This window comes from Anolis sagrei, chromosome 4 (genome assembly GCF_037176765.1).
Source record: "Anolis sagrei isolate rAnoSag1 chromosome 4, rAnoSag1.mat, whole genome shotgun sequence".
NCBI classification, from domain to species: Eukaryota; Metazoa; Chordata; class Lepidosauria; order Squamata; family Dactyloidae; genus Anolis; species Anolis sagrei.
In genome coordinates this window covers 60,737,677-60,752,086 of record NC_090024.1, presented here as the reverse complement: position 1 = coordinate 60,752,086, position 14,410 = coordinate 60,737,677, and the positions used below count along the sequence as shown (strand labels likewise).

The following is a 14,410-nucleotide window of genomic DNA, read 5'->3' as shown; positions in this document are numbered from 1 at the left end:
CCTTCTCTTAGTATCAAACAGAATATAAGTGGGGTGGGTATGGGTCGCAGTTTTTGTAATGGGTGAAGAGATAAGTTTGGATCAGAAAACTCTTTTCTTTCTTGTTTACTTACATTTTGCTGTGTTCTGTAAAAATATTTTAAAAATATCACCTACAGTAAATCCAATAGTGGGTCCCAACTAGAGTAGGCCTGATGAATTAATGGGAACTGCCTTAAGTCAGCAGTAAAATGTGTTCCATTGATTCAGTAGGTCTACTCTAGTTATAGAACAATTGGGTTTGAGTCCATTTGAAATATTAAACAATCATCCAGACAAAAGTAAAATCTCTCACAAATTGGTAAAAAAGAATAAATTAAGTAATTTAAACAACCATTTTAAATATAGAACCAAACCTATGCATCCTTAAAAATACCCTATAGTAACACGCTCACTTTCAGTTAACTATCCACGGGCTTCCAACTTTCCATCACATATTATTGAAGTAGCATGCATTCTGCTGTATACAGCAGTTAAAAGATATGAATTGGAATAAACTTGAGCATCTGAAGAAGATAACTTTGGATCTCAAGTTAAACAAACATAAAAAGTCTTAAGCACAAACATTTGTTTAAAAACTTTCCCATTAGCAAACTGGAAGACTCCTACTGTCTACAAAATGTGGGATCCCACTTGCTGAAAAAAGTGAGAATTCTCACTTCCCCTTCAGTACCACCTCCCACTATATCCTAGAAAGCTCCCAAGCACCCTGGAGCAACATAGGCAACTTCTCAACAGTCACTTCCTCTTCTGCTACTGGAAAAGTACCCCCTGAGAGAAAATGCAGGTGACGCTTCTGCTGGTGGAAGAAAAATCTGGACTCAACCCAACAAAAATAAACACAATAATTAAAGCAGCAGCACAAAAAGGGCATAAAAACTATTTAAAGCCTTAAAAACACATTTCCAAAGCACCAATTGCAAAGCACTGAAATCAAGACCCAAGATATAATCCTGCACTAGTTAGAATTTCTAAGCACCATTCAAGAGCACATTCATGTACAGCATCAATAATCCATTTTAGGTGTGACTACTTCATGATCAGTAATTTGCTTGGCTAGTACACAAGCTGAAGTTGAGCAAAGGCATGCCAAATCACAGCCATAATCTGGGCCTTCTGGAGCAAAGCAGGATCCAGGAGAACTCCTGAACTACAAGACCTTGTCCTTCATATTTCATTTCCACCGATCACATACAGTAATCTCAAACCCTGTTCAGATTTATTACTGGCCAGAAGCAGTTTTGTTTTGACACTGGAAGATAAGGGTGAAAAACTCATAGACATAGTCTGCATATTGTTGAAATTAAATTAAAATCTCTGTACACCACCACCAGGTGATACTGAAGATGTTAAATAACTCTGGTTAGGAAGTCAAAATGTTGCAGAATCTCCAAAATCTCCTAGGACTGTGAATAAAAAAGCTAATAAAGCTCCAACAAAATCCAAAATTCAGCTTGAAATCAGATGAGAGAGGTTTCACATTTTAGTATTATCCATGAAAATGTGAAGTTGAACTGCAATTAGTTACTCAGGTACTTTACTAAAGAATAGCAAATTAGAGACAGGCTGATGGTTACAAAATCATTTTTAAGAGAGGCACAACTATCATTCTCCCTCTGGCCAAGAATTGTCTCTCAGGCATCTTGAAGAATGTTTGCTGTTGTAAACCCCAAATCCAACACCTTCCATACAGCAATACACAATCCTTTACATGAATAAAGCAATGTTTTTAATCAAATGGAAATGTAGTAATGCCATGTGCAGAACTGTGATTATTCTGATGCTCACCCACAAGCATTTCATACAAAAAGACACCAACTGACCACCAGTCACATTCTCGTCCATAGTAACCATCACCACCTTGAGATTTTAATACTTCTGGAGATATATAGTCAGGTGTTCCAACAGCTGTATCACATCGTACCATACCTTCCTATAAAGAGAGAGATGTTATTGAAATATATACTCCGTGTGACACTCCTAGTATTATGAAAAGCATTTTGAAACATATTCATAAATCTGGCTTCAAAGTATGTGCCAATGTCTATTAAACGTCTAATAAACGTCTAATAAATTAAATACTGGCATTTATAAAGGCATTATCAACACAAAGATAATTCTGATTTTTTTAAAAGCATACCAACCTTATTCATCTTCATACAGGTACCAAAATCTGCTAGCTTTAAATGGCCAGATTTATCTAGCAGCATATTATCAGGCTTTACATCTCTGAAAAAACAACAGTTTTATTTACAAGATAGCAATGCTAGCCATTATAAGTTTATATATGTAAAGCTAATAAACAACAAATTATTAAACTGATACTGAATGTCTGAACCACTTCTGTACTCATATTGTTTCCCCTTAACTGAAGTCAACTCTTCAACTGTGATTTAAGCATACAAACTTTACATCAGCTCAGAGAATCTGCCTCATCTATAACTCACCTTCATTTTTCCAGGTTCTCAGACAGAGGTTTTTCACAATAATTTATGACCTGATGTTTTCAGTCATTAACTGGCAGCACAAATAGCACTTAACTGTATATATAAATGAACTGCACAAAATTAATGGAAAGGAGGCGCAGGAATGTATTATAGAACAAAGGCTTTGAAGAAGAAACATGAACTCACAAAGCTAGCTCATCATCTGCTGAACATTTCTATCAGCATTAGACCTTTCTAAGGTAAGGAGCTATCTCTTTATCTTTTTAACACTGAGCTAAAGCACATACAAAGTACATATTTTTCCTATTTGTCACTGCTCTCTCTGGTTCAGTAGCAATGCATTATCTACTAATAAAGATGACACACTGACTTTGTAAAAAGCTGCTAGGGGCTGCTTTTCAAACAGGAGCTTACAACCTGCTTTGAATATAGTTCTACAACTGTAAAGTGTTTCCTTACGAAACACTACACAAAATGTGTTTTATAGGTTCTAAAAAACAATTTTAAACAAGCTAATGCCTTCACATATAACACAAATATTATCCACTTTAAAACATAATAGTGGGTTTTTTTCTCTAGGCTAAAAAGACAGAGAGGTTCGATTCATTGTGCCCTCGTGTCGGAAATTCGGTTCCAATGTTATTGATGCCCACAAATACATGGTGAAGCAGTAATCTGCATGATTCATCACAACACAGGCTTGCATCAAGCTTGGTCAGCCAATGATTTTTTAAAAGTCTGAGCTCAGTTGAAACTGTTTAAAACTTTAAGGACCATGAAAAGCTCACTCAAATTGGCTTTCTTATCTCCCTCCACAACCCTATAAAGCCCCTTCTGAGGGCTCACTTCAGCAGTATGGTATAATGTAGAATAGTGTTGCTGATTACAAAGAGGATCCCCCTCAATTTGACAGAAACTCTGCACTTTATTCCATGTTGTTCTGGAGAATCACATTTTAACATTATAAAACATTTTAAAAGAACTGTAGTGGGACTGAAGGCGGGTGAAAAACAGAAAGGTTTTCTTCCTTCTTTCTGCACATGCTGCTAAAAATCCAAAGTAGTATGTGATGATGTATAAACTACTTAAACAATCATTTCCTTAACTTATAAAAAATAGAACAGAGCTTCCCTATAGGAGAGCTTAGTAATTTGTATTTAAAAAAATAATAAGTTGGGAATCATGGCATGTTAGTTACAGTTATACTTGCAATTTCAGAAAACGTACTGTTTATTTTCCCAGTTTTCAAATGCAAATGATAAAGTTCTCTTCTAGTTACTTTGTAAAAAGTTTGTCTTATAACTAATTCTTCCCTAAAGTTTGTTTGAGAATATAAGGATAGCTTTTCATCCCATATTTTCTTTCCCTTCAGACAGAAATATTAAGCAGTTTGAGAATAACTAGCAGAAAATGATTAGATCTTTATTTAATAAGAAGAATTAAAAAATACCTGTGAATAAAGCCCATGGAATGAATGGCATCTAATGCAAGAACAACCTCTGCAGTATAGAATCTTGCCCATTTCTCAGGAACATCATAATTGCTCATTAAATTCACAAGATCCCCACCAGGCATGTATTCCATCACCATGTAAAGATAACGATCGTCTTGGAATGCATAAAATAACTGCAACAGGAAACAGTCTAATATCACTGAAAACTTCATTCTTTATATTATTGCTTTTTAAAATAAACGTATGGTATCATTTATTCAATTAAGATGACTAATTATTAATATTTAAACCTTAATAAAATTATTGGACTTTCTTAAGCACTGACTTCATTTTTTAAAAAACACATCAACACAGATGTTTATTATTTATTTTATAAAGTATATTTATCTGAAAAGAAATAATGGGTTGCAAGATCTGCAAATATGGCACAAACACATTGATTTCAATGCCATACTGATTTCAACTCAAAAAAAGCAAAGTGAATCATCTATTCTACTCAGGCCAGCAGGAAACTTCTTGCCATCAGCCAATATATATATGGCTCCCTTGGTAATAAACTATGAGTATATGAAACTCTCTTGGTCATAACCCAAACTAGGAAGCTGCTATTACCACCCTCAGAACAAGCTATGTTCTTAAACCACAGTCTGGAGTGAGTTAAAGATTCTGACTTTTGTCTAAAGCTCTTCAGATGGGACAAAACATGACACTGTGATTAATTAGAGATTTCCTTATTTAAAAGCAGTTGAGTGTAAAAAAACTGTCATGGAAGAAACCTCAAGTGTATCTCAGCACAACAGGCTGCAATTCAGTCACTTCAAGCAGGCTACTCACTCAGTAATGTTGCATCTGTAGTTGCACATATCAGAAATAAAATAATGGCTAACATTTGTATACAATATTTAGACTATTCTTGCCTTCAGGAAAAAAATACTCTCCAATTATGAAAACCACCAGTACAATAATCAGCACTTAATGAGGCTTCTGATTCTTTTGACTGTACTTGAATTAAAAAGGTTAGTTGCCCAAAAGTACTGGCATTTACTAAACTAATGGACCTTTTCATTTTTAGTAGTCTTCACATTCTTTAGCACTAACTTATGCAAGCAAATACAGACATAGGATGTAGGTTTTTCGGGCTATATGGCCATGTTCTAGAGGCATTCTCTCCTGACGTTTCGCCTGCATCTATGGCAAGCATCCTCAGAGGTAGTGAGGTCTGTTGGAACTAGGAAAAAGGGTTTATATATCTGTGGAATGACCAGGGTGGGACAAAGAACTCAGACATGCTTGAACATGGATCAAACATATAAATTAACGTAGGTTTTGTTAATAAATTTGCTATACTCTTTACTAAGCAAAACTACCTGATAATATATGGTTATTGTATAATTATACGTATGTATAATTCTAGAAATTTTAGTCAAAAATCAACACAAAAACCCTGTCAACTTACCCACAGATCAATGTGAGTACTGTACCTTAACTCTTATCAAAAAAGGAATCATCCCATACTCTGAGTACAGTAGCAAAAGACAAGAATTTAGTCTACCCCAGGAGAACCTAAAAGAAGCACTGTGGCACCACATCTGGCCTTTTCGAATACCAAGACAGGAAAATGTCACTGGTGGCCAGGGGTAACATTCATATTTTCCCCGCAACTTATCCACAGGTCTTATCAAAATCCATAATCTTGCCCCCAAACCTGCCTTTGACTTAAATATGAGGTCAACTTACACAAATATATATGGTAAGTACAATTTTCACTAACTTCTTTACTGAAAATACAAATAAATTAGTTGTTATACCTGAACTACCCAAGGGCTATTTGCAAATGCCATGATGTCTCTTTCTTCCCAGAAGAATGCAGAATCTGATCTTTTTATCATCTCAAACTTGCTCAGGAGTTTCATGGCATAGACCTTTCGAGATGACTTATGCCTTACCTTAAAAAACAAAATGCAGAGTGAAAAAAAACAGTATCAATAAGACTTATAGGTTCAACCAATCTAGGTACAGGTTATAAACTTGTTTAGTGCCAAGCAGCAAGCAATGGACCTGAATAGAAGGCTTGTGAGTCTCAGACAGAAAACAGTTAGTGGAAGTGGACTTCCAGCAATCCTTCCTATGACAGCTAATAAGTGTTCTCTTCCACACAATTTCCAATGATCCCTCAGGCCCACTATGCTAACACCTACCTCACACAATACAGTCCCTTAAACACTCTAGAAAGTAATTTGAGGTGCTGCTATGGGGATGAGGGACAAGGAAGTGGGGAAAATCATCACAAGGCCTGATACATATAGGTATGCTCCTTTTTCATTATAACAACTTCCATTTTAAGAATCCAAGTTTTAGCAATTGTCTTAGCCATATACAAAATAGCACCTTACCAATTGAACTTCCCCAAATGCACCTCTTCCAATCACTTTCACCACTTCATAATCTTCAGCTTTCATACGGAGATCTCTTATTTTGTTTATTGTGTCTTTATCTTTGAGGGGGGAAAAGAAAAAAAAACCCTATAACACAAGGCATAATAGAAGCATATGTATCTTTTAGAATAAAACATGTAATAAAAATACTGAATAAACACTTTATTTTATTTATGTTTCATTTGTTAATAATTTCTAGCAACATCTGTTGCTTATTAAGTACACAAACTTTTTAAATGCAACTGCTTTCTTCCCAAATCTTTTCCTGAGTTGCAAACTTCTCCCGTAAATCTCTGAATGGTTACTTTCATTTCCATAGCAACATATAAATGTCAAACACACAATACAAGATTTTCACTGCAGGAACAAATCAGGAATGAAGTTTAATTTTTGTTTAATTGATACTTAAATATTTGAAATGAGTCATCAGAACAATTTCCACTCATCACAATCCACCTTGATACATCACTGTACAAAAAAACTAGTGACAAACCTAAGCAACCACAGTATACTTAGGGTTAAAATTACATAAAGTAAGATTCCAGTAATGTAGTCTTTTTGCTCTTTTACATATTTTCAAAAACCTCTTACCATGAAAATATAAGCAAAAAGGCCTGCATTTTAAAAATAAAACTAACTATCAGCCAATAAACCACAATAATTTAAATTCTCGTCTGTCAGATACTTCCAACTCCAAATTTGGTAACATGCTATTTTAATCTACATGGGTCAACGCTGGCATGAGATTATACAAAAAAAGCTTAACATTTCATTTCTCTGGTTGCAGAATGCAACTACTTAAATAGCCTTTCCTTTAATGAATAGCTCAGAGAATAACATTTCCATTCTCAAAATGTGAACAAATAGGTTAATTAGGAGAAAAATACAGAAACAAGGCTCCCAACTGTAACCAGTTTCTGCAAATCTTTGGTGTAATTTCACATGGAGACAGTTGACGCTGCATGATATCCAGAAATTTAGCAAGGATCAAGCAAGAGAGTTTAAGTTGTCTAAGCAAATGTAACTTAGTGACAAAAAGAAAACCAACCAGAGCTTTACAGATATCCAGTTCTCAGGATTGTCCAACACCTATCTTACCTCCTTCATTTGGAGATGGGGGTGGGGACGTAAATAAAAGTGGAAGTCACTTCTGGTCACTTCTCCATCAGATTTGTGAACAATCTGAGAGCTCTTTATCCCACTGACATGGTGCAGGAAATGAATTTAACCCTGTTTTCACTGCAGTCCCCAGCCCTCTTTAGGACCATACGCTCTTTGGAGGAATAAGATCCAAAGAGGGAGCAATAAACCATATGGTAAAGTCTCAGAGATGTAAGCACAGTATAGATTGAGATGCTTCTTTTAATCATGTGCATTGCATGCACTTCCAGGAAGCTAAGGGCAACAAACTTAACTGCCCCTCACAACTCTATGATTTAGATGAGGCAGAAAGGCAGTAACAGTGAAAGTTCTCGGTTTACTTCAGATATAAATGGCTTCCAATACCAAATTGCCACACACAAAATTATTAAAATTCCCATATGCATCAATACAGTATGAAAAACACACATTTTAAATGGAAAGGAAGTAGCATATTGCACAAAATCATATCAGAAGCCCAATGGCAAGCATATTATGTATATATAAGCACACACTTACATTTGTTTAAAAATGTGTCTATGTTTTTATTTTTCCTTAAAGCAGGAAAATCCAAATCATACACCAGGGCATCTAATCCATCCTGTAAAACAAAAGCAGTTAAGACGTTTTAGAAAAAAAAGGTCAAATATATTACTTATAAGCAACTCCTTAAGTTTAAACTTTTGTTTGATTTTGTATATTTATGAATGTTTTTAAATGGTTTTATGTTAATTTAAAAATGGTAATATTCTAATTGCATTTTAATTTTATTACTAAGTTTTAGCTAATTTTGTTATATAGTTTGTGAGCCACCTTGGGTCCCCACACTGGGAGAAAAGTGGCATATAAATATAATAGACAAATATATAAATAATCAACCATGTTCAAAATAAGCCATACACCATTCACCTTATCAGTACAATTTGATTCTACTCTTAACATTCCTAACAAGCAATAATGTGATTCATGTGACTTTTCTTATACAGTACTAGCCTAAAGATACGCACTGTCACAAACTAACAACATTATTGCAAAAAGAAAAATACAGGCATAACAGAATCTTGCCTTCTAGTGTCCGGTGGCAACCATTCTAAAGCAAGAAACAAACAAAAACAACCCAAGCGTCTACAATCCATCTATATTACTGCAATATTAGGCATAATTTCTGAGTCCATGCCTAATACTTTTATCACTGTACAACATGGCACACGCATAATTCCTGTTCGCTTTCTGTCAGCAGTGCTTTGATTGTATGTTCCTGCACAGCTGGAGGTTGGATGGCACTGGTGGTCTCTTCCAACTCTATGATTCTATGTTACTGTGTAATTTTAATTACTGTAATTAATGTAAATCCATCATTGGAGTATGCTACTATATGATTAAAGAATTGTGATCAAAGTGCAACTGTAGAATGGTGATGCGGGGATTCCATGTTTTAAAATGCATTTTAATTGCATTTATTATATTTTAAATGTATTTTAACGTAACTTACACAGTACTATTTAATTGGGGGCTTTTTTGTATTCACTCTATTTTAAATGGGGACCAAAGTGTGTGGTTGTTAGTTGCCTTGAGTCCCCACAGGGAGAAAGGTGGGGCATAAATAAATAAATAAATAAGATGGCATTATTGCGAAAAATACAATTAATTAACGTCTCTGAATCAATGAACACAACACCTTAAGTCTAAAAATGGTAAATACAATTTGAATAGATTTTCTTAGTAATCACAAGAATAAAAATCTGCATGTTTCTACTATGCCTCATATTAAATAACATTGTAGTAGAATTGAACAGTCATTAAGCAACTGTAAAAACCGTTGCAATGAAATGAGACTGCTCTCTTCTATAAAAATGATTAAAAGTAAGCTAACTTGGTATGAAATTGGAATATAACTGAATATAAACATCTACAACATAATACTGTATTCATTTATTTGCAAATAAGTACCATTAACCTCAGTGGTACTAACCATGTTGTATGCCTGGCATTGATAGTATAATCTCTTAAAATTAAACTAATGATGCTCTTATGAAAAGTCAATTTCTTCGTAAAGTGTAGGTGAAATATTTTCATCACTTATCTAAGAGTAAGTTTATGTAAGTTCCGATTTCTCCTGAATAAAACATCATTGGTGGCTATAGTTTGGGCAATTTACAATCCAATTTTATGTGTAATGCAAAAATAATTTCAATTATGCACAAATGACAGATGTAAATACGAAGGAGTAATATCTGTTTCACTTAGAGGTTTTGAGATTGTTTTGTAATTAATTTAATTTAAAATGATCTGGGCAATATATTCGGGAGTAAGGGTGTTTGTCAGACAGCAAAAAACAAAACAAAACAAAAACAAAATCTAGAAAGGAGTATTTATTGGCTATCCAAAATGCACAAAGCACATCATGCAACATTTCAAATCTCCACTGGCTTCTTCATCAGTCAAAAGATAGTTCAGAAATCATACAGAACAAAATAACCATTCAGAAACTTCTTGAAAAATGACTCACTGTGGCAGCCATTATTCATTGGAATATCATGACAAGACACCACAAAATTTAATATTTTTGGCTTTTTATTATTATCTACGTTTAAGAAACCTATTTCAAATCAAAACTCCAAACAGGGAAGGGGATGCTAGGTGCTAAAAGGGGGCACCAGCCTCAGTCATTTTATTCTCAATACATTATTCAAAGAGAATTGTCTTATTCTCAGTCAGTGGCTCAGTCGAGCCAACAATACTTTGAAACATAGTACTATATCACAGTATTGTCGGCAAGCTTGTGGATCAGTTGGGATAACATCATATGTGGCTGCATTGTGCAAAAGTGGTAGCTTTTTGTACATAGAGCAATTTATGATTAGGTTGTTAAAAATCAAGAGCTTCATTCTTTTTACCTCCTTTTAATGCCAAGTTAGATGGAGCTGCTATCATGTGAAAACAAGAAATTACATTCATGTACTTGGAAGACTTGCTGGAACCCGAACAAAAAAGTCTGACCTTTTTTGGGCACAGAGCACATCAGATTTATAAAATGATAACTCAGACACTATTATTTTATTCCTAATACTTCTGTTAGTTCTAGAATCAAGTTAGAAATAAAGGATAATATTTTATTTTGCTTCAAACTTAAAGATCAAATAGGCACAGAGTTTAAAATATCAGTTCAGTTTTTGCTGTTATGCACACTTGCCTAACAAATTATTTTTTTTTCTTGGCTTCTTTCATCAGATTTTAGTCACTGTGTGATAAAAAATAAGTGTCAGAGAGGAGAGAAACAGAGGCTCAAATTCTGATACAGATGGTTTAAAACCAGCTGTATCAGAATTTAAGGCCCCTTCCACACAACTGAATAAAATCTCACATTATCTGCATTGAATTGGAATATATGGCAGTGTGGACTCAGATAACCCAGTTCAAAGCAGATATTGTGGGATTTTTTTTTTTGCCTTGATATTCTGGGTTAAATGGCTGTGTGGAAGGGCCCTAAGACATTTTATCCTATTCCCCAGACACAAATGCAGTAACTCAAACTGTCTTGCCATCTCTCCAGTAATCCACCTGAGCAATCTTTTATGCCTTGAAGGAATATTTTTAAAATTTCTCTCCACGCCGCCCCCCCCCCCCCCCACACACACACACACCGGTTGCACTTTCTCTTAAGCAGGATATGCCATGTGGGCAAGATCTGTCTCTCCTATGATCCTCAGAAGAGCCTAAATTACACTGTTCCCTAAGATTACAGGTAACCTTTGGTTACCTGAAAGAAAGTCAACATTCATAAAACAGTGCAATTTTAATGAACAAGAAAATGTTAATATTATCACCAGGCCTGATTTGCTGTGGTAGCAAACATCACAATATAGATCAGCAGTTCTCAACCTGAGTGTCGCGACCTCAAGAGGGGTCAATTGGCAATTTCAGAGGGGTCGCGGCACTGCCTCGTCCAGCCCTGCCTCCTTTGGCTCCCCAGAATGGCGGCTGGACAATTTTTGGCAGCCAAATAGTTAGCCAACACCCATGCTGCTTCACATCTTTCCCCATCTTTCCACCTCCAGGTTGGGCTTCTTCTCCTCCTCCTCTTTCTCTGGTGGCGAGGAGTCACGGAGAGGTGCTTGGAGCCAGAGGCACATGTATGTGTTTGGCAGAAAGAGCCTCCCATTCCTTTTCCCCTCTCTTTTTCTTTCTCACCCTTTCTCCCCTCTTCTGAATGAAAAGATAAAAATGAAGAGAAAGAAGGGGAAAAAAGAAAAGAAAGGGATATAAAAAGGAGAGAAAAAGAGGGAGAAAGAGAGAAAGAGGAGAAGAAGAGAGAAAGAAAAAGAAAAGAAAGGGATAGAACGAGAGAAAAGGAGAGGAGCCAGCACCTGCGCCTGAAGGAGAAGGATGTCAGTAGTCTGTAGGGCTTTGAGGGAAGGTGGGCCTTCTGGCCTCATACCCTCCCTCAGCCCAGGGGCCCCTGAGTGCGGATGAGTACTCAGGGGGTGCCTGCTGTCCCTCATGCGGTGAGTGCATCACAAAGACTGGGTGGAGTTGGGATGGACCCCTCCCCCACCTCGTTGGGTCCCTTTGTCAGCCCCACCAAGAAGGGAAACCTTCTCTTTTTTTCCCCCTGGTGAGGATGGAAGGTGACTGCTCCATCCAGGCCTGGGTGCTGGCTGGAAGGGAGCCTTGCAGCCCCCGGCCTTGCTGGGCCCAGTGCAGGCGGGAGGTACTTTTCAAGGTGGGCTTCTTTTGCCCAGCACTGGCTACTTCTTTTTTCTGCCACAATCGCAGGGTGCCTCCCCGCCTGTTTGGCAGGTGGTCCCTTTCACGCGACCCTCCCCATCTGCACGCCCATTCACCAAACAGGTGGGAAGGTGCCCTGTGGACACAGCAGAAAAAAAGAAGAGGCCGGTGTTGGGGGCGTGAGGCCCATCTCGAAAAGCACCTCCCACCCACCTCGCACTGGGCCCAGCAAGGCCAAGGGCTGCAAGGCCCTCTTCTAGCCAGCACCTAGGAAAGGGAAGAGAAGGCCTGGCGAGCAGCCTATCTTTTGCCTGGCAGGAGGGGATGTGGGCCTTTATGTCTCCAGCCCTGCTGGGCCCAGTGTTGTGTCAGCGAGTGACCCCCCCCCCAAACCTCCAATGGTGGCCTCTTGCCTGGCATCTGCTCTTTCCCTCATCAGCTGGGCTCAGTTCTCTTTGGATGCGGGTGAACAACTCCCATGTGCAAAGGTCAATCACGCCCAAACCTCACCTATATTCACAGTTGGCCACGTTGGGTCTCATGCAACCTTAGGGTTTTATTATTATTATTATTATTATTATTATTATTATTATTATTATTAAGGATTGTCTGAATGGCCATCTGTCAGCAGTGTTTTGATAGCGCTTTTCCCTATTGGCAGAAGGAGGTTGAACTGGATGGTCCTTTGAGGTCTCTTGCAACTCTAGAAACCTATTACTGTGAATTCTTCCCAAACCCTTCCAATATTTTCTGTTGGTCATTGAGGTTTTATATGCCAAATTTGGTCCAGGTCTGTCATTCATGGGGGTCTCAGTGGTTGGTGGAAGTCAGAACTCAATGGTTGAAGGTACTGCAAATCCCATTATCCGTTGTCCATACTCCCCCAAACATATTGTTTTTGCGATTAATCACTATGCTTTAATTATGTTCAATTTATAACAATGAAAATACATCCTGCATATCAGATATTTACATTACGATTCATAACAGTAGCAAAATTACAGTTATGAAGCAGCAACAAAAGTAATTTTATGATTGGGGGCCACCACAACATGAGGAACTGGATTAAGGGGTTGCAACATTTAAAAGGCTGAGAACCACTGATATAGATGCGAAGCATGTCTGGCAGTGAGCATCTGGACACATATTAGTTTATCAAAATTCCCACTTCTGAATGAATTGCAAGCGAATACATGCAACAAATTTGTTCATTCATACGTTACTTCTGTCTGTTTCAATTGCTAGAAAAGTTCACATGAAATCTCACACGAAGACTTCCTGCAATCGTTCTAGGTTCTTGTTAGATCTGAGATCTCTATAATAAGTGCAGCCCCAAACCACAAGATCTACAGAGGCTTGTCTCACATGCTCCTCTGTTAGTCACCTACAGAACTGAATGTTGGAAGTGGGTTCAAGCTGTGCTTGAAACTGAGGCTGGTTTGCTGTGTATTTCATTGTCTATAGGAGGTGGGCTGTTACAAGTGTCACTATCATATACTTTCTCAAAAAGTAAGAATAACCTCTTCTCATCCCAAACCAACCCATCTCAAAAGGCAACAGACAAAGAGGAGGGGGAGGAAAAGCAAAATAATGATACAAGAAAATCACTTAATGCTGAAACACATCACAGATTCCTAACCAGACAGCAACAGAAGAAGCAACCGTTTCAGCTAATGATAAAAAGAAACTAAAGGAAACAAAAAGAACCATGTGTGCACTAAGGGGCAAGGCTTACCACCATATTCAGTTCTCCAAGGTTCTGACACATTATGTCCAGGCTTGTAGAACAGTGGTTCTCAACCTGGGGTCCCCAGATGTTTTTGGCCTTCAACTCCCAGAAATCCTGGCAGTAAACTGGTTGAGATTTCTGGGAGTTCTAGGCCAAAAACATCTGGGGACCCCAGGTTGAGAACCACTGTTGTAGAAGAAATTAAGACAAACTCAAATTTGAAAAACATGTTAAACAGCAATCTTAGTGATCCTGTAAGGGCAATCTGGATGTAAACAGGCTATGTACACAAGCTCATTCTTAAGGGTAAAGGTAAAGGTAGTCCCCTGACATTAAGTCCAGTCATGTCTGACTCTGGGGTGTGGTGCTCATCTCCATTTCTAAGCCGAAGAGCCAGCATTGTCCGTAGACACCTCCAAGGTCATGTGGCCGGCATGAG

The 14,410-nt window shown here is 37.4% G+C and overlaps 1 protein-coding gene across 3 annotated transcripts in view; it reads right to left on the bottom strand.

The window, feature by feature from the left end:
- ROCK1 (Rho associated coiled-coil containing protein kinase 1) overlaps nt 1-14,410 on the bottom strand; it is an 85,918-nt gene that overhangs the window by 52,896 nt on the left and 18,612 nt on the right. For all 3 annotated transcript variants that reach the window (XR_010909811.1, XM_067467453.1, XM_067467454.1), the window contains exons 2-7: nt 8,034-8,115; nt 6,333-6,433; nt 5,748-5,885; nt 3,937-4,112; nt 2,184-2,268; nt 1,828-1,972 (exon numbers count right to left, since the gene is read on the bottom strand). Coding sequence is in view for 2 of the 3 variants with exons in the window: in XM_067467453.1 (XP_067323554.1) it covers nt 1,828-1,972; nt 2,184-2,268; nt 3,937-4,112; nt 5,748-5,885; nt 6,333-6,433; nt 8,034-8,115 (727 nt within the window). In the remaining variant the exon portion in view is untranslated. The remainder of the gene's footprint in view (nt 1-1,827; nt 1,973-2,183; nt 2,269-3,936; nt 4,113-5,747; nt 5,886-6,332; nt 6,434-8,033; nt 8,116-14,410) is intronic.